Below are 22,389 nucleotides of genomic sequence, written 5' to 3' on the forward strand. Positions count from 1 at the left end.
ATTTTCTTGTGTCTTCTATTTTTTTTAACACTTGCTTGTTTATTTTCCTTATCTTCTTTTTTTGCAATGCACTTTCTTTCCTTATTTCTCATTTTGTCACCCTATCTCCTCTGCTTGAACTCTGAATTGCATATCCAATCTCTCTCTCCAGGACTTTCAATGACTGTCTCTTCCTTGTTCCCCTGATTTGTGTTTTACTTAAGAGGCCACCCTGTCAGCTGAAGGATGATCCAATATTTCAAGGCTTTTTTTTCCCTTTGAACTTCCACTTTCAGAATAAAAGAACATGACTTGATTAAATTGGGCCTTCCTAAATTAAAACGAACTTGTATTTCCTTCTTCATGTGACTTTTACTAAACACTGTCTTACCTAGCTTTGGTAATGACAGAAGGATCTTACTTATAAACTCTCAACTTGGCAGGGCTCCCAGTGAAGTCAGGATCGCTGTTATCTTCATAAGAACTGCAGGTCAGGGCTTGCATTGCAGAGAAGGTCTTTGAGGGTCTGTGCTTAAAGAACACAGCTGAATTTAGATTCCTAAGTAATCCTTTCAGTACTAAAGAGAGCAAAACTGCAGGGGCTGTATTTACCTACTTTTCTATATGTAAATCTCTGTGGTTTTAATAGATAAAATAGTGACAGATGGATGCATGATCATCACTATCAATGTCAGTTCTGATCTGATCTATTGCAAATACGTTTATTGAGCACTTACTGTGCTCCAGTTCCTCACATACATGATCTCATTTAGTCCTGACTGCAACCCCAGGAGGTTGGTCCTGTGATTAATAGTATAGCCCAAGAGACTGAGATTGGTGGCATTAGTCAGTTTACCAATGTCCCACAGCTACTAGCAGTAGAGGTAGGCTTTGAAGCAGTGCCACTCCAGAGGACATATGTGGGTCCCTCTGTCATCAGCCTCCATCACCTGATCTAGTTCCAATACGACCTGCTCTGTTCTCGGCAGTCACACTCTTTACAGCGCTTTTTGATGTTTTGTCATCTTGCCCACCGTGCCCTTTCCCTATGCACCCTCCACTCTTTCTCAACTCACATTTTGCTCAGATCAGTTTGCATCTTTGCTTTCTTTTTTGTTTAGGAGATTAACATAATCTGATTAAAACAATAACAACAAACTCACCGTTTCTGCTCAAATGTCTGGTATTTTCTTCTAGATGCCTCTTTTCCCTCATTATTTCTCCTCCTCCTCCTCCTCCTCCTCCTCCTCCTCTTCCTCCTCCTCCTTCTTCTATGTTTGTTGGGTTTGTTTTTGTTCTTTTTTTAGAGAAAGAGAGAGGAACATCAATGTGAGAGAGAAACATGAATCGGTTGTCTCCCGTAAACGCCCTGACAGGGGATCGAACCCACAACCTAGGTATGTTCCCTGACCAGGAATCAAACCCATAACGTTTTGGTGCATGGAACAACATTCCAGCCAATTGAGCCACCCATCTGGGCTCCTCACTTCTTCCTTTGCCAAAGGAGCTCCCTCATCCTGCCTAGGGGGCCCCTCATCTGTGACCCAGAACCTATCTGCCCCATCACCTCCATAAGCTGGTCCTTCCAGTCATTTATTTCCTCGCCTGGTTACTCATTTCATCTCCCTCTTTCTCTTCTTCCTCCCCATCCCCTTTCTTCTAGGACCTTAGTGTCTTTCACAACCTTAATGAGACCCTCATTTCTGTTTCCTCCTTAGAGTCTGTCCCAGGTACACACATGATGATCATCTGCAGGCCCTTATTTTTATCTACTTGCTGGACAACTGATCCACAGGAATATCATACTCAAAAAACTTCAAAGAAAACCCACCCCATCTTCCTTTTCCTGATCCACCCATCCACGAGGTCCTTTTCTTCCTTTGTCTGTTGTCTTGTCCACCTGCTGCTGATTTTTCAGTCAGCGCAATTCAAAACACTTGAGTTATATCTAATTCCCCGCCCCCATTCCTACCCCATGCCACATTCTAATCACTGCATATCCTGCAAACTCTCCTTTCCCAATGCCTCTTAAATGTATTCCCCTTTCTCTGCTAATAGAAACCTAAGCTCATCTTTCTCCTGAAGGCTCTGCCCCACTGAAGTTCTCCCCACTCCTTTCTAAGAGAGGGTAACTCTTTTGGAGGATCTGCTTTGGCTTAGAAAACACTTTGATGGTGGGAACTTGTTGATTGTTTCCCATTGCCCACACATTAAGTACACATTTGTCACCCTGAGTTTCAAGCCCCCCTCTGTCTATGCTGGGTGCTCCCCACTCCCCACTGTCCCTCCTGTGTGCCTGTGCTGGTTGTTCTTGCCTTCTAACTAGGATTTCTCAGCCAGCACCACTTACAAACATCAAATAAGCATACAAGTCTAAGTCCATTATCTAAAGGGAATATTACTCCCTTTAGATAACTATCCTCTGGTCCTCCTTTGACACCTATTGCATTGTAGGTGTGGCTTTGTTCTGACATTAGACCTTGTCATGGGCATCTCAAAGGAATGTTCTGAGCCTGGCTTAATCTTCTGTCTCCCACAGTAACTTCCATAGTACCTCACACCCAATTGATGTTCCAAGAATGTTAATAGAAGTGGATATTTTTCGATCATGGAAGTAAACTAAGAGTAAAACATAAGCTGATGGGAGGCTAGTTACATGGGCAGGAGTGGGACTCATGTTTCCTTGTGTTGTCAGCAAGAATTGGCACTAAAAATGAGACAAGAGCTTTGCCCGTATATCTGAGTGTGCCTCTTGCCCCCTCCTTTTTCAAACTGCGACTCCTTGGGTCTTACTGCAGCCTTCCCAACATGTTTGTGAGTTTGTTCACACTGGGTAGGGATAGAACCTACAGGTCAGTCTATTGTAGTGGGTTATGTTTTTTATGGAGTCAGGGGGTGTGATTTTTTTCAGGGTGAGACAAAAGCCACAGACACTGAAAAAAAGGGAAGTTTTGTTTTATGGTTTTTGTACTAATCCAGAGCCTCTAACTAAAAAAACAAAGAGTCCTAACCGGTTTGGCTCAGTGGGTAGAGCATCTGCCTGTGGACTCAAGGGTCCCAGGTTCAATTCTGGTCAAGGGCATGTACCTTGGTTGCGGGCACATATCCAGTAGGGAGTGTACAGGGGGCAACTGATTGATGTTTCTCTCTCATCGATGTTTCTAACTCTCTGTCTCTCTCCCTCTCTGTAAAAAATCAATAAAATATATTTTAAAAAAACAACAAAGAAACAAAAAACCCACATGATTCATAAGAGCTCAGGGATGGGCTAGGGCAGTGATGGCGAACTTTTTGAGCTCGGCGTGTCAGCATTTTGAAAAACCCTAACTTAACTCTGGTGCCGTGTCACATATAGAAATTTTTTGATATTTGTAACCATAGTAAAACAAAGACTTATATTTTTGATATTTATTTTATATATTTAAATGCCATTTAACAAAGAAAAATCAACCAAAAAAATGAGTTCGCGTGTCACCTCTGACACGCGTGTCATAGGTTCGCCATCACTGGGCTAGGACCAAAGTCATGATCCAAAAGGGAAGAGAGGATGCTTCTTTCTACTCTGCCATCATGGTTATTTCCCAGAATCCATCTGTAGTTATCTCATGAGAAATACCCTATTGGTTTTAAAAGTGGCATCAGAATTCAAATTCCATGCACACTTCATGGGCCCTGAGTTTTGGTATGAAATCATTTCTTTTTCTCCTGATGAGGAATAGCTATGAGTGCTGATTATTTTAACCACTTCCAAACACATTTAATGTGGTTTGCATTAAGAACCTAATCGACTGACAGGTGATTATTAAAAATCTCACTGTATGTCTAAATTTGTCTTTATAGGTCATTATTTATTAGCTAAGGAGTCACTGCCCCATAAAACCAACATCCAAAGCCATTGCTTCAACAGTACACATTTACTTTAATATCTTCAAGCTTTTTTGACTTTGCTCCAAAGATGTGAAATAAGTCATTTCACTGCCGTCTGCTTCCATCCATCATGATTGTGGGTAATCCTCAGTGATCCTCGAAGCAGAGCCTTTGTGATTTGAAGAAAGAACCACACAGCGATGACCACATGTCATTTCCTCACAGCTGTAGGGTGGCATATTACAGGATTTTGCAGCTGCCGAGTCAAAATATTAATTTTTTAGCTATTTCAATTTTTAGCACATCTGCATGCTGTGCATATTTAGAAAATGAATAGAATCCCTTGCTTGCTCAAAAGCAAGAAATGTATTCATTTCAGCTCAAGCTAATACTCCATTTCCAGGCTTCCTTGTAATGTGTTCATTAATTTGTTTGTTTAAAGTGCTAATTCCCTGGGTTTGTTAGCAAACCGGCACATAGATAAACAACTGGAATTCCATCTGCCCTCCCCCATTCCCACCACATGCTTATGTTATACCAAGAAGCTGAAACAGGCCATCAATAACTGCATCCTGGGCCTCTTGTCTTCCCTTGTCACTCTTAATGAGTTTTATATTTAAAGACTTTTCACTGTAATTGAAATAGTGACAAATAAGGATTTACTTACTGAATAGCAATGGGAGCGACGGCCTCCAGAATGGCACTGTTTTTAGGCATTTAATGGATATCCACTCCCCATTCAGACACATTTGAGGTTAGCCTCCTCTTTTGATTATAGACGGGGGCAGCGGGTGAGAGGCAAATGCCTTACTGCACAGATGGGGCTTTTAGGATGGGATGTTAATCTTGCAGAGGCTGCTGGGTTGGCGGGTTGGACACTCAGCTCCCCTATTTTAGTAACCGCAGTCCTGGTACAGATTGATCAGTGACCGTATACACTTCCTCTCACGTATCCTGTGAAATTGTTCCAAATATCACCTGTGGGGAGGAATGGGCATGGAAGGTGATTCTGGAGAAATTCACTCTGTGGTTTGTTGGCCTCTCCAGGGATACTGCCAATTGCAGGACACACTTTCTGACAGCTGTGCTCCTCCAGTGTGGGTCCAGCAAGAATATGAATTAGATTTTGTCAGAGGGTCAACGCCTACCAAGAAGAATTCAAGACTTGCCTCTAAATCAGCTTAGTTTTTAGAAAATGTGCCCACAGATTTTACTGGGCCTGAAGCGACTGGTGCCTTAGCAGTTCCCCAGGACACAGCATCACCTCCTGCAGTGCCTGGAGATGGCTCCTACCACCTCTTAATTATGTTTAGATTATATGATTAATGCATTTGACCAACCATGGAGATATTCCTCTTTGTTATCTCCAATTGTACTGACAAGGCAGTTGTATGTTGTCACACGCACAGCCGAGTAGCGCCCTTCCCTCTTAGCCTAAAGTACCTTTTGAAAACCAGGTGGTGCAATGCATATCAAACTTTTTAAGGGCCCCAAACTTCCCAAGTTCCTAGTGCTATTACTCCAATAATTTTTTTCTTTCATTCAACAAATAGGTAGGGGCCACCTTCTAGGTACAACTGATGTGGCCAAATTCTACTCTGTTTTCATTTTTAAAGGTATATTAGAAACTGACAATTTGTGAAACGATCTTCCTCAGTCATTATCCGGGAGACAAACCAGTGGTATGTTTATGTTATTTTTTTTTTTCCTAAGGGACACCCCAGATTTCCATGCCTGGTCATGATAGCTTTCATGTACTTATGTTCTAATATTCTTAATATTCTTTTTTTTAATTAAATCTTTATTGTTCAGATTATAACAGTTGTTCCTCTCCCCTCCCCCCCATAGCTCCCCTCCACCTGGTTCCCACCCCACCCTCTGTCCTTACCCCCCACCACTGTCCTCATCCATAGATGTACAATTTTTTTTCGGTCTCTTCCCGCACCCCCCTCATCCCTTTCCCCCTGAGAATTGTCAGTCCACTCCCTTTCTATGCCCCTGATTCTATTATATTCACCAGTTTATTCTGTTCATCAGATTTTTTATTCACTTGATTTTTAGATTCACTTGTTGATAGATATGTATTTGTTGTTTATAATTTTTATCTTTACCTTTTTCTTCTTCTTCCTCTTCTTAAAGGATACCTTTCAGCATTTCATATAATACTGGTTTGGTGGTGATGAACTCCTTTAGCTTTTTCTTATCTGTGAAGCTCTTTATCTGACCTTCAATTCTTGAATGATAGCTTTGCTGGGTAAAGTAATCTTGGTTGTAGGGTCTTGCTATTCATCACTTTGAATATTTCTTGCCACTCCCTTCTGGCCTGCATAGTTTCTGTTGAGAAATCAGCTGACAGTCGTATGGGTACTCCCTTATAGGTAACTAACTGTTTTTCTCTTGCAGCTTTTAAGATTCTCTCTTTGTCTTTTCCTCTTGGCATTTTAATTATGATGTGTCTTGGTGTAGAGAGAGAGAGCAAGATACTGAAAACCTATTTGAAGAAATAATGACAGAAAACTTCCCCTACCTGGTGAAAGAAATAGACTTACAAGTCCAGGAAGCGCAGAGAACCCCAAACAAAAGGAATCCAAAGAGGACCACACCAAGACACATCATAATTAATATTCTGAATTTACCTAATCTAGCATAAGCCCCTGGAGGGCAATTCAGCTGTGGGATGTTATTGACAGAGAAGGGCCTTCTATATTCGTAATGGAGGGGAGGAGGGGAGAGAACAGGAGAGGTCCTACCCCCAGGTTTCGTACTGAGAGCTGCTGGATGTTTTCTTGGATTGTTGGTTTTCTGCAGTAGTTCTAATGTCTTCTCCCATCACTAATTACCTTTCATACAATAATTTCCCATTCATATTAAAAGCAGATAGCTCAGTAAATAGACTGGTGAAAGACAAACACACTTATAAACTGACCCCCCGTTGCCTATAGAATAAAATCTATACCCTTTTTCATGACTTACAGGCTATTCCAAAACTGACCCACCTAGGTCCTGTATGGCTCCTGTGGCTGAACCACACACAGTGTTCCTGTCTCAGCCTCCTCTAGCAAGCCTTCACTGCCTTCTGGACTGAGTGATACCCCTTATAGGCTTTCATTGCCCTGTTAGCATTTTATGGAGTGTTAGTAACAGACTCCTGGCAGTCCTGTGTCTCAGTGTCTGCCATACACTCCCTTCTTGCTCATCCTGCTGTGCCACCGTCTCCATTGCCCTGTGATACAGGACTCCATTTGGAGACAGTCCTCTTTAAGGCAAGAAGCACAGCCCAAGTCCACTCTATTCTTGGATTCTTAGATATTCCACTGGGCTGCCACCAACCTATTCTTCAAGGGGGTAGGGCAGGGGCAAAGCAAATGGTTTCTCTGCTTCTTCTTCCTCTCCAGAGTGAAGGGTTTTTCTAGGCTGGGGAACAAAGGTGGAGAGTGTAGGGGTTATGTTGGTGGGGAGAGGACTGGGTCTAATAGCTCCAGTGCACATTCAAGTTTGTTTTTCCTTCTTTCACCTGTTCTGGGCTCTTTGAATTTGGTATCTTCATAGGCCTGATTTTGATACCTTTCTTCCTGGCCCAATGGGGGATGGTTACAGTGGATGAGGAGAGAGCTCACTGGTTGATATTTCAGATTGTTGTTTGGTTTTACATATTTTATACATCCAGGGTCACTTTTCTCCACCATATTGAAAGCTCTATGAGTACACTAGATGTTAAATATTTTTGTTGTTTGAAAGAAAATATTTTTAAAGTATTTAATCTCATGATGTAATACCAGTTTTCACCAGCCAAATTAGCCAAGATTGTTTTACTCCTTTTAAAATCTCAGTGCAGGCAAAGTTATAATGAAACAGTCTCATGAATGGCTCTTTGAGGTGTAAATTGATACAAGCTTTCTCGAAGAAAAATTTAATACTTACTAAGCATTTTGCATTTTTTCATGTCTTTAGTAGTTAAAAGTGTATGATCTGGAGTCAGTGTGGATATGGTGTGTGCAAGCAAAAGACTTAACTTCTAAGTTAAGTCTCAGTTTCTTTTGTCTTTCAAATAGGGATAAAAACAATGCCTACTTCATCTTCCTAATGTGATTATGTATTTATAATAATTAGCATAGTGCTTGATATACATTCAGAGCTCAACAAATGTCAGCTATAATAATAATATGAATTGTACTCTTTTGACATTGTCTTTTAGGAAATACAGTTGACCCTTGAACAACATGATTTTAGAACAATCTAAGTCCACTTATAGATGGATATTTTTTCAGTAAATACACAATCAATCCTCTATGTCTCTGGGTTTTACAGATTCAACCACCGCATATCGAAAATAATATTTTTAAAATATGTTTTTATTAATTTTTTTTAGAGAGAGAGAGGAAGGGAAAGGGAAAGAGAGATAGAAACATCAATGTGAGAGAGAAACATCAATGGGCTGCCTCTTGCACACCTGCTTCTGGGGATCAAGCCCAAAACCTGGGCATGTGCCCTGACTGGGAATCCAACTGGTGGCCTCTTGGTGCTCAATCCACTGAGCCACAACGGCCAGGGGAAAATAGTATTTTTGATCCTTGGTTAAGAATCTAACAATATAGAGGGCCAACTGTATGCATTGTTCTACACTATTTTATAAGGGACTGAGCATCCTCAGATTTTAGTATCCACAGGAGGTCCTGGACACAATCCTCCACAGATATCAAGGGATGACTGTAATTACGTTTTAGGGAAGTCATAATTACATACAAATTTTTTACTGCACACGGGGTTGGTACCCTTAACCCCCTGTGTTGTTCAAGGGTCACCTATAATTTAAAACATTCAAAGGTGTTATCATTGTTTTACTGAATATCATGGAGCCCCTAAAAATTATGTTTACAAAGAGTGTCTAATGACACATGGAAATGCTGATTATATTGAGTAAAAATAAAGATATTACATGACAATGTTTAATATCACCTAATTTATTAAAAATGTATATATATATATATATATATTTGTATAGAAAACTAAGAAAAGTGTCAATGTTAGTATTTCATCTGAAAGGCCTACATAGGGTGATTTTTATGCTTATTTAAACTCTGTAAAAATGTTCTTAATATTTACAATCATAGTTCACTCTGTAGCCAGAAAAATAAAACCTCAAGATCCCCATTCAAGTCCCACTCAGCCCCTGTCCTGGGAAGAAGGTCACAGTGGTGCCCTGGGCTTGAGCCTGAAGCTTGCTGCTGGTGGTGCCCGATGGGACTGGCCACTTCAGCCTGCCGTGCCTGCATTCTGTAGGCTGCCCTCGGGAACTATACTTCTCTGATTACAAGTCAGAACACTGGTATTAATCCTCAAGCCCTGGTTGCTCTGATTTTTGGCTTTTTTCCTTGCACATCATCACTCATTTTGAGCTTTCCCAAGATACTTTCCCCTACAAAGTGATTTTGATGTCAAGCTTCTTAAGACAAAGGTGTTTCTTGGGTTTTAGGAATTTAGTTTTTATTCTGGTTGGTTTAATAAAAGTCAGTCAACTTTCAGATCGACTTTAGGGCATTTTTATTTAAGTGCTCTTCTGTTGGGGACTTGTATACGATGGAGGTTTGCGTGAGTGTATTACCAGGGGACCCACTCACATTGTTGTTTTGGTATGAATCGATTCATGAGATTGGGTGTTTAGAAGACTTTTTAAATTGTGGATGAATGAATAATGAATGAATACAGGTAGCGAACCAAAACAGTTAGAGAGTTCATCTTTCCAGACTCAGGTAGTTATGTGTGTGAGGTAAAACTATAACCCAACTTGGATTAATGTGATGCTTTGGGCAGCCTTCAGTTGAGAGTTTTATATTTTCAGTTGTCAGTTATTGGTTTCTCTTTGCCTCTGGGTACTCATTCCATCATGCAAGTGATATGTCTTAAAACTTAACATGAAACCATGGAGAGAAGCAGAGGCCTGAGATTTGGAAGTTGAGGTCAAGGAAAGTAAATAGAGATGAGGGAAAGTATGCAATAATGCTGAATTTCAAATAATGTTGAAAATTGGTCAAGCCTAGCCAGTTTGACTCAATGGCATCGGCCCAAGGACTGAAGGGTTCCGGGTTTGATTCCAGTCAAGGGCATGCACCTCGGTCGCAGCCTCGATCCACAGCCCCATTTGCGGCTTGTGCAGGAGGCAACCCATCAATGTATTTCTCTCACATTGATGTTTCTCTCTCTGTGTCTCTTCCCCTTCCTTCTACTTTCTCTAAAAATCAACGAAAAAATATCCTTGGGTGAGGATTGATAACACTAACAAAAAAGAATGTAGGTGGAAGAATTAGCCATTTCATTCTGTGAGAGAATTGAAATAAAAATGGCTAAATACAGATGTGCTGAGGTTGACAGGGAGGAATTGAAGGTGCTCATGCTTGAAGGGCTGAAAGAAGTAGAAGATGAAATAACCTGGGAAGGGAGGAGGTGGGCAGGTGGGGGTGGTGACTAGAGGAGAGCAATAAAGGTTTAAAAGCAGCTGCCATGAGGTGTGAAGGAGTGTCCATAACTCAGCTCTATCTTCCTTTAGAAATAATACTACACATTATGCTCCTTTTTTAAAACAGCTTCTAGAGATCCTTAAGGTAAGACAAATCCATAAATATTTATTTATTGTACCCACGGAATACTCCCGAGACCTGCTTACTTTCTCTTCAAAGCATCCCCTGGGTGATTACTCTTTCATTTCTCTAATTGCACACTAGAGAAAGCTGCAGTTAGTTGCAACTAGTGTTTAGATCTCTGCACACCTGCAGACCTTGTTGATGCATGCCTGAGCCCAGAACTCTCTGCAAGTACTTGCTTTAAAGAGGAAGAGGCCATGACCTTTCAACTAATCTCGCCTTGAGTCAGTAATGGGCCCAATCGGAACATGTATCCATGCATTTAGGTAATCACAAAGCACAGCCTCCTCCATTTGCTCCAGCAACTTTTAAAGCTTTTCTGAGTCTCCCCTTTGTACATGTAGGGTTGTGCTCCTGGCACTGTGAGTAGGGCACAGGAATAAAGATTTTAAAAAGTTTGGCATTGTGTGGAAACCATACATTAAGTCAAGGAAAATTGCCTCCTTATCATATTTCTCTCCATACAGTCATAATCTCCTTTATGAATCTCTGAAGGGCTGTCATGAGGCTTAATTTGGCTCTTAGGATATTCAGAATTGTTCCTAATACTAGCAAAGGCTGCCTGTAACTTGAAACTCCCAAAGTTCAGAGAAAGGTCAGGGGCTGTTAGTTTGCCTGCTGCAGGAGGGTCAGCATTTTTGAGGACTTTTGCTTCAACTGCTGGAGTCATTATAAAAGTCCTAGCATGGCTTCTCATGCAGGTGAGTGGGTGCTGGGTATGGGACTCAAATCTGCTTCTTGCACAGGGAACACATCTCAGATGATCAGCAGTTAAGAAAATGTATCGCTGAAGATATAGAGAGAAAGACCTGTTTTAGTAGAGTTCAGGGGTCAGCAATCTGTTTCAATGACAGGATTGTTTTTAGTCTAAACATCAGTAGTTATCCCAGTCTATATCTACAAGACTATCTGGTCCCTGAGTGAGACATTAGCAAGTACAAAAGTGCTTTGAATCCAAAGGGGAAGATGGAAAGGCCTTATAACCAGAGTTCTCTCTTCTTTTTCCTCGGGCTTTTACACCTCTTTTATTTTGGTGGGTAATTATGGATTTGTGTATTTCTTCCACCTTTGGAATGGGGGATGGTCAATGGGACTTAAAGGGTAATTATCAGGACAGATATTTTCACCTAAATGGGGGATGAACACAATCAAGTTCTTGAATTAAAGGATGTCTATTGTATGGGCGAGAACAAGAGGCAGTGCTCGCCATACCAGGTAATTTGTCTTATAGCTTCAGTCATAACTGGTACAACAGAGCTTCCGTGAGCTATGTTTTGCGTCATGAAAATGAATTTTCAATTCATAACTCTTTGTCATAAATTTTCCTTTAGTTAAAAATTAAAGTTTTCCACGATCTGAACCCAATGATTTACTAACTCCAATCCCCCCGTACAAATGCCTGAGACTGGTGTACTGCCTCTGGAAGACCGAATCTGGGAGGGCAGTGAGCACAGCTCAGAAGCACGGGGAAGGGGGCGCATGCTGTCCTCGAGTTCTCGGAGCTCATGGGGAAATGGTGATAGTATCGATGATACTGTTTCTGTGAGTCTGACAGTTCGCTGTATACGCCTTGCAAGTATCTCTATCACAAGCTGCCCTAGAACTTGAAGGTCGTTCAATTGGAAAGGGATGAAAACTCAATTGATGTGCTGGGCCTGGCCATTTGCTAAAATCCTCAAACACACAATTTGTGCAGATCCCTCACTTCTGCTCTACTGCCAGATACTGCCTTTGGGCACTCAAACTGTCTGTGCTGCAACGGTGGTAATTGCAGTTCCATCTGCCCTTTTGGTGTAGTGATGAGTCTTGGTGCTTCCATCATCTGCTTTCTCTGTGCTCCCTTGCCCTCTCCAGACTGCCATCCTCTGTGCCAGCAATGTGCAGCTGATCTCCACAACCCCGGGAGCATCTGCCTGAGGTGCCAGAACACCCAGTTCCTGCTGCTGGGGGACCACTGTGTTCCTGATTGCCCTTCTGGATATTACGCGGAGAAAGGAGCTTGTAAAAGTAAGTCAGTGTGGGACACAGGAGCTGCTGGTGCCTGTTGAGCTTCTCTTTTGGGTAATAGCTGAGGAGACTTGTGGGGGGGAGAGAGAGAGAGGAGAGAGAGAACAGGAGGGGCGGCAGGGGATGGGTGGGGAGGGCAGGGGAAGGGAGGGGAGCAGAGGGTGCACACTGTGATAATAAATCAGACCAGCTAATGCTCTCAGCATTGGGGCTTTTTAAAAAATTTATCCTTATTGTTGAAGGTATTACAGATGCCCCCCTTTTCCCCCCAGTGACCCCCTCCTTCCCACACCCACCCCAGCACTGGGCTTTTATGAACAGTTCTGGGGATACTACTTTGGAAAGGAGTTTGGCTTCACAGGTTCTCTTTGTGTCTCTGCAGAATGTCACTCCTCCTGTAGAACCTGCCAGGGCAGAGGACCCTTCTCCTGCTCCTCATGTGACACTGGCCTCGTTCTGTCCCACCTTGGCACCTGCAGCACCACCTGCTTCCCAGGGCACTATCTTGATGACAGCCATTCTTGTCAATGTAGGTTTTAAAACATGAGTTTTCTCTCTTTTCCTTTGCTTCCGTTTTCTTACCTGTAGCCTTTATTTTTATAAAAGGACGAAAATTAATCTAAAAAGGCATATGGATGCCATTAGCAGATTTAATCAGATATCACCCTAATTCGAAGTGCTGGGCTGGGCCTCTCCTCTGCCAGTACCAGATGTGTGATCTTGGGTCAGCTATTTATTTAATCTGTCTGTTCTGTAGTTATTTTATTAAAAAATAAAAAAATGTTAGTCTATTTCCTTTTATTGTTTCCTTCAGCGTTTGAATTACAAGGTCCTAAGCAGAGATCATTCTAGCACACAACCAGTGACCTCAGCACTTCTCTGGATTCAATTTGTTTTTGACATGTATTTGTTGAATATTGACAATATGGAGGGCTTGACATGCACAGAGTATTTAGTTTCTGCCCAAACAGTAGTTATTTTGTCTTGCATGAGAGTTAATTGTATAGATGTCTTATTTTTGAAAGAAGTCAAAATATGATTAATTACTGAGTCAGGCAAAACAAAGAGTTAGGATAAATTAGGGAAAGGGCAAATCTGAGGGAATAAATTAGGAAATCCTTCACAGATGACAGAACACTTTTAAAAATGGACTGAGGTGGCTGACTTTATTTCAATCATTGAAGTGTCATTTGCAATATATATATATATATATATATATATATATATATATATATATATTGCAATATATATATATACACACATATATATATATAGTTATACTTTCTCATTTGAAAATGAAAGTTAACAAATACAGTGCTGATATTTCAACTTTATGTCCTAGGAAATACCATGTTGGAGCAATTATAGAGTAGTGGTTAGGAGAGTTGGCTCAAGAGTCAGGAGTTCAAATCCTACCTACCACTTATTAGCTTTGTTACCTTGAGCAAGTAAATTAATCACTAGTTCACTCATCTCTTTCTTCACTGTCTACTATCCATGGAGTTAGTGACCTTAGAGAACTGCACCTGCTACTCCAGATGTGGTCATCCCAACATGACTGCAATAGGACTAATACCTCATAGCTTGGAGAAATGCTCCTTACCCACATCCCTCCGAAGATGGAAGCTGAGGACCTAAGGGGCTCTGGTATGTGCAGAACTGCCCTGAGTGAGACAAGCACATTTGCAGATTGCCTTGGAGAAGGGTGAGGGGATAGATGAGAGAGGAAGAATGGTTCAGACAGGAATAGTGGAAGCCTGTGCTTCTCATTATGACACTAGTGCATCCTCCCAATCCTCTTAACGTTTCAAGATGGTCATTGTGAATCTATATTATTTTGGAAGTCAGTGAAGGGGCTGAGTTTTACACTGAGGTAGCAAGGTGAAATGAAAGACTGCATAGAAGGATTCAAGAGCATGGAGGCTGACAGAGGCTTGAGGAAGTATTACAGGAAACTCAGCTGTGTACTGACCTGTGACCCCAGTCCAAGGAACTGGCATTTGGGCCTCTTTTTGCAGCTCCCTATCAAGTAGGGGGTTCCAGGTGACATTTAGTTTACATGTAGGCTCTTCAGCTCAAGAGTGTATTCATTTCCTTAGTAACCATATCACACTTGTAATACGCTTTTAATCAACTAAAACTTTCAGGTCCTTTTTTTATAGGAATTGCTGTCTAAGGCCTTTTGTATCCGCTATTTGTGTTCATTTGTTATGGAACATAAATGTAGGGCTTATAGTTTTGTTTATTTTATCTTATTACTTTTAGTTTATTGCCTCAACTGGCAAAATAGGTTTGAGCTCTTATTCTTTCAGCTGGTAAAACTTAACTACTGTGTTTCCTATATAGGTATATATGGCATATTTCAATATCATTAGCATGACATCATTGTTTTCATTAATTAACAGTTATTAATAAAAATATTGATCAAGTAAAAATAATGACTTGGTCATATTACTCTACTAGACATTTCTTTTACCAATTACAAAGATTTCCTGATCACGTTTGAGTATGCATTTCAACCATCTTTAAAACCACCTACAACTACTAGACCCCTTTATTTTTGTATTCACCAGTTTATCTTTGGGATCATTATCAAACATTTTGCCAAAATTAAGATGCGCCATGTGTAGAAATCCTATTAAAACAAAAGAAGGATAAAAGTTTACTGTCATGTAAGTTTCCAACATTTAAAATATTCTTTTCTAACTATTCCCAAATTATCTGAAAACTCCCATCTAGAATTTTTATGGGACATTTCATTACAAATCTACATACTCTAATGAATATGTTATATCATTGCTTTTTCTTATAGGTAAAACACGAGGTTTTCTTTCTTTTTTTTTTAAATATATTTTATTGATTTTTTATAGAGAGGAAGGGAGAGAGATAGAGAGTTAGAAACATCGATGAGAGAGAAACATCGATCAGCTGCCTCCTGCACATCTCCCACTGGGGATATGCCCGCAACCCAGGTACATGCCCCTGACCAGAATCGAACCTGGGACCCTTCAGTCCGCAGGCCGATGCTCCATCCACTGAGCCAAACCGGTTTCGGCGAGGTTTTCTTTCTTTTTATTTCACAGGGAGGTGATTTTCTACAGTGTGCCTCATGCTTTGATACCCCATAGATTTAAAACTCCCTTGATCACTCTGTAGACTTTTCCTGTGACCTATATTTAGAGAATATTTCAGAATGAAGTAGAGATGCTAGTGCTTGAGGGTACATAATTAAAATATCTGGCTTCTTTTATTTATGTAACAAGTGTTTACTAAACACCTACAAGATGATAGATAACCAGTTAGGTGCTGGGATTCTTGCAAGGAACAAAGCAAACCTGGCCTTTACTTTTATCAAGCTTTTAGCTTAAAGGATACAGATATTAAATAATCACTTAAATGAAAATGGTTATATATGGCATGAAAGAAATGTATGGAGTGTTATAGAAACAGTAACTGGCAGACCTAGTCTAGACTGGAGAATCAGGGAAGGCCTTCTTGAAGAAGAGCCTGGAGAATGAGTACGAGTTAAAGACAAGAGACTTGGAGATTATATTGAGAGGATTCAAATATGTGAGTTAAAATGTATAGGTGGGACAAATAAAGGGAATGATGGAGGAGCAATATTTGTAGAAATGAAAGCTGGAAATTAATTTTTCAGGATTCAGGAAAAATATGAATGTATAGATCAGCCGTGGGCAAACTACGGCCCGCGGCCCGTTCGAAATGAATAAAACTAAAAAAAAAAAAAGACCGTACCCTTTTATGTAATGATGTTTACTTTGAATTTATATTAGTTCACACAAACACTCCATCCATGCTTTTGTTCCGGCCCTCCGGTCCAGTTTAAGAACCCATTGTGGCCCTCGAGTCAAAAAGTTTGCCCACCCCTGGTATAGATGAAATTGACCTCTGGAGCTTGAGCAGTACGAATGAAAATATTACTCTGGTGGAAACATGGAAAATAGATTGCAAGGGGGTCAGATTAGATTTAGGGAAACTAATTAGGAGACTATGGTAGCAGTCCAAAGGAGATGATGATGGCTGGATCTATTGGTGGCATGTGTGGATATGGAGAAAAGCAAAAAGTTCTGAGAATTACATAGGAGAGTTCCAATAAATAGGATCCAGTGAGTGATTGGGAGTGAGGAAAAGGGGCTGTCAAATAGACTCCCAGGTTTCTAGCATGAATAATTGAGTAGATGGAGAAATGCCAGTTGCTCAGTTAGGGAAGATGGGAGTATGATCAGATTTAGGAATCATCCCTCAATGCCTAAATTAAGTAAACAGTTGCTAAGAATCACAACTGGGCAAATCAGTAAACCAGGTCACCTTTAAGTCCATTGTATCTTAAAGTTGATGCCTAATTTTAATCTTGACATCACATAAACTCTGAATCTATGTCATTAACTAAGGGGGCTTGATTCCTTAAGAAGTAAGGTTCAAATAAAACTCTGGACTATCTATCATTTCAGAGATCTTGGGCTAAGTATAAATTCTGTTGCTGAATCACAAAGGCAATTTGAATGAGGGGTTTCCATTCGTGGGTTTATCATTTATCTTTTCTGGAAAATAAGATTATCTTTTTTTAATGTTGGAAAATAAGACTAACATTGTCTGTTTCTGTTGATCACAGGGGAGGGCTATGAGCCATAATTAAGGAACAGGTTGGAGCTGGGCTTTGTTTCTTTGCAGCATCTGTCTAGGTTTGATCAGTATGTCAGTATTTGCAATTGTAATCATCTGGTCATTTTCTTTTCCTATCTGCTCAGCATGCAACCCGCACTGTGGAAGCTGTGATTCCCAGGCCAGCTGTACCTCCTGCCGAGATCCAAACAAGGTCCTGCTCTTTGGGGATTGTCAGAATGAGAACTGTGCCCCACAGTACTATCTTGACTTCTCCACCAAGACATGCAAAGGTGAAGCTCGTCCTGAGTTGTACAGTTCTTTTACCAGTGATGCCCCTTTACTATAGATGTTCATCCCCCACCTTGGGAAAATACTGTCATCATGCATTTAGACTTTCTCTGATGATAGCAAGAAGTCATTATGTATGTATGCATTCATGTCTTCACTCATTAATTTATGTATTAAAGGTTCAAGCAGGGAGATGAAAAATATTTATTTGTTAAACAAATATTTTTGAGCACCTACTATGCACCAGCCATTGTGTAAGTTAATAGTAACAAGACCAGGGGTGGCAAAGTGAAAACCCTCTGGTTGTATTTGGCCCACCGAATCTTCCAGTGTTTCAAAACGTTTAATATTTGCCTTTTAAAAATCAGAAAACATACCATACAAAAATTGAGATTCTTCTAAGTCAGAAGATATGGCAAAACTGGATTTGCATTCCCGGAATGCGACAGGAGGTTGGCATGAGTAGCTGTTGTCTCTGTTGGATAGAGCATGATCTCTGAAGGTCACCACAGTCCTCACTGTTCCCTATTCCATCACACAGGCCTATTTAAAAGATTTACACTACCTTCCTGGGCCCCATAGGCACTTGCATTTACAACTCTAGAATGCTAGACTCTATGCTTAATGCGGACAGGAGTTGTATCTGATTTGTTCATCAACATACTGAAATGAGTGAAGACACAGTCCCTGTCCTCAAGGAGTTTATGTCAAAAACCAATTGCCTTTTTCTTTGTTCTCCAGTGGTTGGAATTCTAGGGGATTTTGCTCTTTGAATGGCAGTGCTCAGCCAGAGGAAAAGAGAGTTCAAGCGTGATTTTCCTTGCTCTTGTTCTTTCCCTCCTCCATTCCTCTATTCCACACTTCCCTCTGTATCTCCAGTTCTGCCAGGGAACCTAGGGCTCAGATATGGAGGTCAAACGTCTGTCCGGTAAACTTGGGATGCTTGAAGCCTTTGCAACATTGCACACTATCCATTCCAGGAAATTCTCCTTGGTTGTCAACTTAGGTGGTCTGCTGTGCTCGAGACCAAAGAAGCTTTTCTGTTTCTTCCCTCCTAACCACTGAATGTTAGTTTGCGGTGAAAAACAAGATTATCACAAATCCTCCCTGTTGTAAATGATTTCGTAACCGTGCTGGCAGTTTTCAAGGCTGTATGTTAGTCATTTTCCCTCAGGACTGATTCAGCCAAATAAATGAGTGAGATTAACTTTATAAATCTTCTTGGAAGCACATGTACTGTCTTGCACGTTTACCTGCTTCCTTGGGACTTAGAAATATTGCATCAAGGAAGAGGGAAAGTGACTAATGAGCAGTTTTCCCAGCTTCTTCTCAGGGAGGGGAGGTGGGCTGAGGCAGCACAGAGTGGAGATATTTCTCCAAGATAAACAGTTCAGCAGCAAACCTTTAGGAAGCTGCTACCATATGTCAGGCACTATGCTGGGTTCTTTACATTCATTATTTCAGTCTTCACAGTAGCCTTATGCAATAGGTACGATTCTTTTTTTTTCCAGTTAAAATATATTAAAATTTATTTCAAAATGCATACAATATTATTCTGTTACACTGATTTGGCTTAAGCTCCAAAAATGCTCAAATATTCCTGTTGAAATTAGAATAGGTCAATTGTAGAGAAGAAGTATCAGACATTTCGAGTCTATAACTACTCTTCAAGGATGAGGACTTCCATATTTAGAGAACATCGTGTCCCTAATTATTTATTGTGGCTCAAGTCTAATTCACCCATGCTATATTTTAATTCTGCTCAAATATTTCTAGAATTCCAAAGTATCTCTAGCACCAGTTCCCTGACAAAGTTAGCTGTTTAAATTAAACCAACTATTTTTCCATACCCTGGATGAGATAGATGATAAAAATGCAAACACATACACAAAAAACACACACACACAAAGAAACTATTTTTTTGCACCGTTAATAGTTCCTTTTTAATAAATATTGTTTTAAGTATCTGAGCACCTTACCCACAACAAACCATGTATTTATACCCCACAAATCTTCCCATGCAGAGATTTTGCATACTACTAAGTCCCCATCTGAGGGCTACAGTCCATTCTAATTCTACTGTAGACACTAGTTATAATTAAAGTATCAATAGGTATGATTCTTATTTCTGTTTTACAGACAAGGAAACTGAGGCTTAAAACATTTAAGGGAGGCATGTGAGATATGCAGATAAAAAGCAGCAAAGCCACAACTTGCATAAAGACTTACCTGACTTCAAAACTAAGCCCTTAATCATGCCGCTGCCCCATCTCCCACGCATGAAGCATACCTTCTTAGCAAGCACTTCGTTTTCAAATATGAGTTTTCTGACTGTATCCGAACTGCCTCAGCAACGACAGCTATAGTAACCACAATAACAAAGCAATAGCAGCAGCAACATGTTCTTCTTGCCTCAGTCTCTGAGACTGACTATAGTTCTGATGGCGAGCCTGATCACCTATGTTTCTTTTATTTCTTTAAATGTGTTTTTATTGATTTCAGAGAGGAAGGGAGAGGGAGAGAGAGATAGAAACATCAATGATGAGAGAAGCATTGATCCGCTGCCTCCTGCACACCCTCTACTGGGGATGGAGCCCACAATCCGGGCCTGTGCCCTGACCAGGAATCGAACCATGACCTCCTGGTTCATAGATCGACGCTCACTCAACCACTGAGCCATGCCGACTGGGCCACCTGTGTTTCTAACAACCCCACTGGATTATTTGGGCCACATCTAGGGCTGGGACCCACTAGAACATAAGGTCCTTGAGGGCAGGGTCTACACCTCTCACTTTACACCCTCGCCCAATGCTGAGTATCCTGCAGGTGCTTGCTGAGTGGATGAACCTGAAAATGAATCGGTTCTGCTCTACATGAGATTGTCTGTTCCTTCAGTAAGCCCTTTATTCTGGACAGGTCCTTCATGCCCTGTCTCACTCTACCATTGTTGGTTCTTTCTGTCCTGTTGGTCAGCACCTGATTTTTGAGAAGTAGAGATTGTGGGCTGGTCATGGAGATAGAAGATGCATTCTTAGTTGACTCTCTGACATCCTTTCTCTCTCAAGCATTTGGAGGGGGTCCGCAAATTGGCCACTCCCTACAGCAGGCTTTGCATGAAGATGTGCGACTCAGGGATAAAGAACTGGGGGCTTGTGGAATAAGATCGAGTTGACCTGGCTCCTCAGCAGCCCCACTGACAAACAGGCTCAGGAGCAGGAGCGATCCATGTACACGCTCATGTCTCACATCATTAGGAAACACTAAACCTCAGAGAAGTGCCCAGGCTACTATCAGTAGAGTCGCTAGAGCTCACTTGTCTGACATCTCTTATGTGGGACTCACTTTCCCCCTTGCAGCTGCAGGCAATATCCTCATAAATTAGGTGCTGGGCAGAAAGGAAGCTGGTCTAACGAGGCCTTTCTTTCTAGAATGTGATTGGAGTTGCAATGCGTGCAGTGGGCCTCTGAGGACAGACTGCCTGCAGTGCATGGATGGCTACGTTCTCCAGGATGGCACCTGCGTGGAGCAGTGCGCACCATCATTCTACCGGGACTCGGGACTCTGCAAGGGTAAGTGTCTGGAGCCCCTGCTCTGTGCTCATCCAAACTTCAGCCTCTTCTCGTTGTGCTGTTCTGAGAAGGAGCCTGTGGCTGGTTCCCAGCCTGGCTTTGTGTCTAATTTCTGGTTTCTTTTCTAAGAACTTTTCTTTGGTATAATGAAAATGTCTTTTTCCTTTCTCTCATGCCCAAATACATTTCCTAAAATTTGAGGGCACTATGGAAATAATGGGAGTGTATGGCCATGGAAACAGGTATGTTTGGGCCATTACTTTTGGGTTTCCTTAAAAATTGAACAGGCCTGCACTCCAGATGGAAAGGTCTGTGTCCTCTGGTCCCTTGAGTACATGGACAGACCTCATTATTCACCGTCTGTTTCCCACAGCCCTCCATACAGCTTATATCTCACCATCACCTTTCTCTGGTCCAGGACCTCCTTCAGCCTCAATTTAACACCACAAAATCTTCAGACCTTGAAATGCCCACCCAAAGTGCCCAGAAAACATTCTTGGGAGCATTGTTGAGAGACTCTGATAACTGACTGGGTGAGTCAGGAAAAAGATTGACATTTCAGCAAAAATGGTACAGAGAGCTAAGGACTAGCTAATAACAATAATGGCTAATACCTGTTCATTTCTAGTTTGCCTAGTATTTTCCATTATTTAATTTGATCTTCACCCAGGGAGCTAGGGGGATAGTATGTCCACCCCCATTTTGTAGGAGAGACCACTGAGACTCAGAGAAGTGGAGTAACTAGTTCTCTCCTCCAGCTGGTAAGTGTGACAGTCTCAACCAGGAGCCCGACTCCTTGCTCCTGTCTGCAGCTTTGCCCAGCCACAAGGTTATATCGCTCATTGCTGTCTAACACTGCCTTGCTGTCAGGACCAGGAGCCCCTGGGAAAGCCATACACATTCCTGTCGACTTGACTTGTCTTTCAGGCTGTGACAGCCACTGTCTCCAGTGCCAAGGTCCCCAGGAGTGTACCCGCTGTGAGGAACCATTTCTCCTCTTGGGAGCCCAGTGTGTCCAGGAATGTGGGAAGGGATACTTTGCAGATCATGCCAGTCGCAAATGTGCAGGTAACTTGGAAACCAGGATGAATTCTCTGGAAAAACGTAAAGGAGCAAGCTATTCAGGTGTGCTGATCCTCAGGTAACCAAGGAGAATTGGAATCAGAAGTAGCATGAAAACTCAGGGAGCTTGGCCTAAGCAATTGATGACTTCCCATGAAATCCACCAATTGCTGGTTAAATGGAATATAAAAGAGCAGGCCAATAATTCTCTTGCGCAAATCAATATTGTCCCTAATTGTCTTTATGGAAATGAGGCCAATATTTTATGGAATGTAAAGCTTACGTATACCCATTAAGAGTGGATCAGCCCTGTAGATGTGAGCATAGAATTTTCAGTGTGTAGGCTAAATAAC

General features: G+C 41.4%; 1 protein-coding gene across 4 annotated transcripts in view; it reads left to right on the forward strand.

Annotated features, from left to right (window-relative positions):
• The window catches only part of FRAS1 (Fraser extracellular matrix complex subunit 1), a 447,336-nt gene that overhangs the window by 257,857 nt on the left and 167,090 nt on the right, over positions 1–22,389 (forward strand). For all 4 annotated transcript variants that reach the window (XR_004972271.1, XM_036337385.1, XM_036337380.1 and 1 more), the window contains exons 21-25: positions 12,339–12,491; positions 12,874–13,020; positions 17,261–17,407; positions 20,834–20,974; positions 21,902–22,042. Coding sequence is in view for 3 of the 4 variants with exons in the window: in XM_036337385.1 (XP_036193278.1) it covers positions 12,339–12,491; positions 12,874–13,020; positions 17,261–17,407; positions 20,834–20,974; positions 21,902–22,042 (729 nt within the window). In the remaining variant the exon portion in view is untranslated. The remainder of the gene's footprint in view (positions 1–12,338; positions 12,492–12,873; positions 13,021–17,260; positions 17,408–20,833; positions 20,975–21,901; positions 22,043–22,389) is intronic.

The sequence above is a fragment of the Myotis myotis genome, unplaced genomic scaffold, assembly GCF_014108235.1.
Source record: "Myotis myotis isolate mMyoMyo1 unplaced genomic scaffold, mMyoMyo1.p scaffold_m19_p_1, whole genome shotgun sequence".
Classification (NCBI taxonomy): domain Eukaryota; kingdom Metazoa; phylum Chordata; class Mammalia; order Chiroptera; family Vespertilionidae; genus Myotis; species Myotis myotis.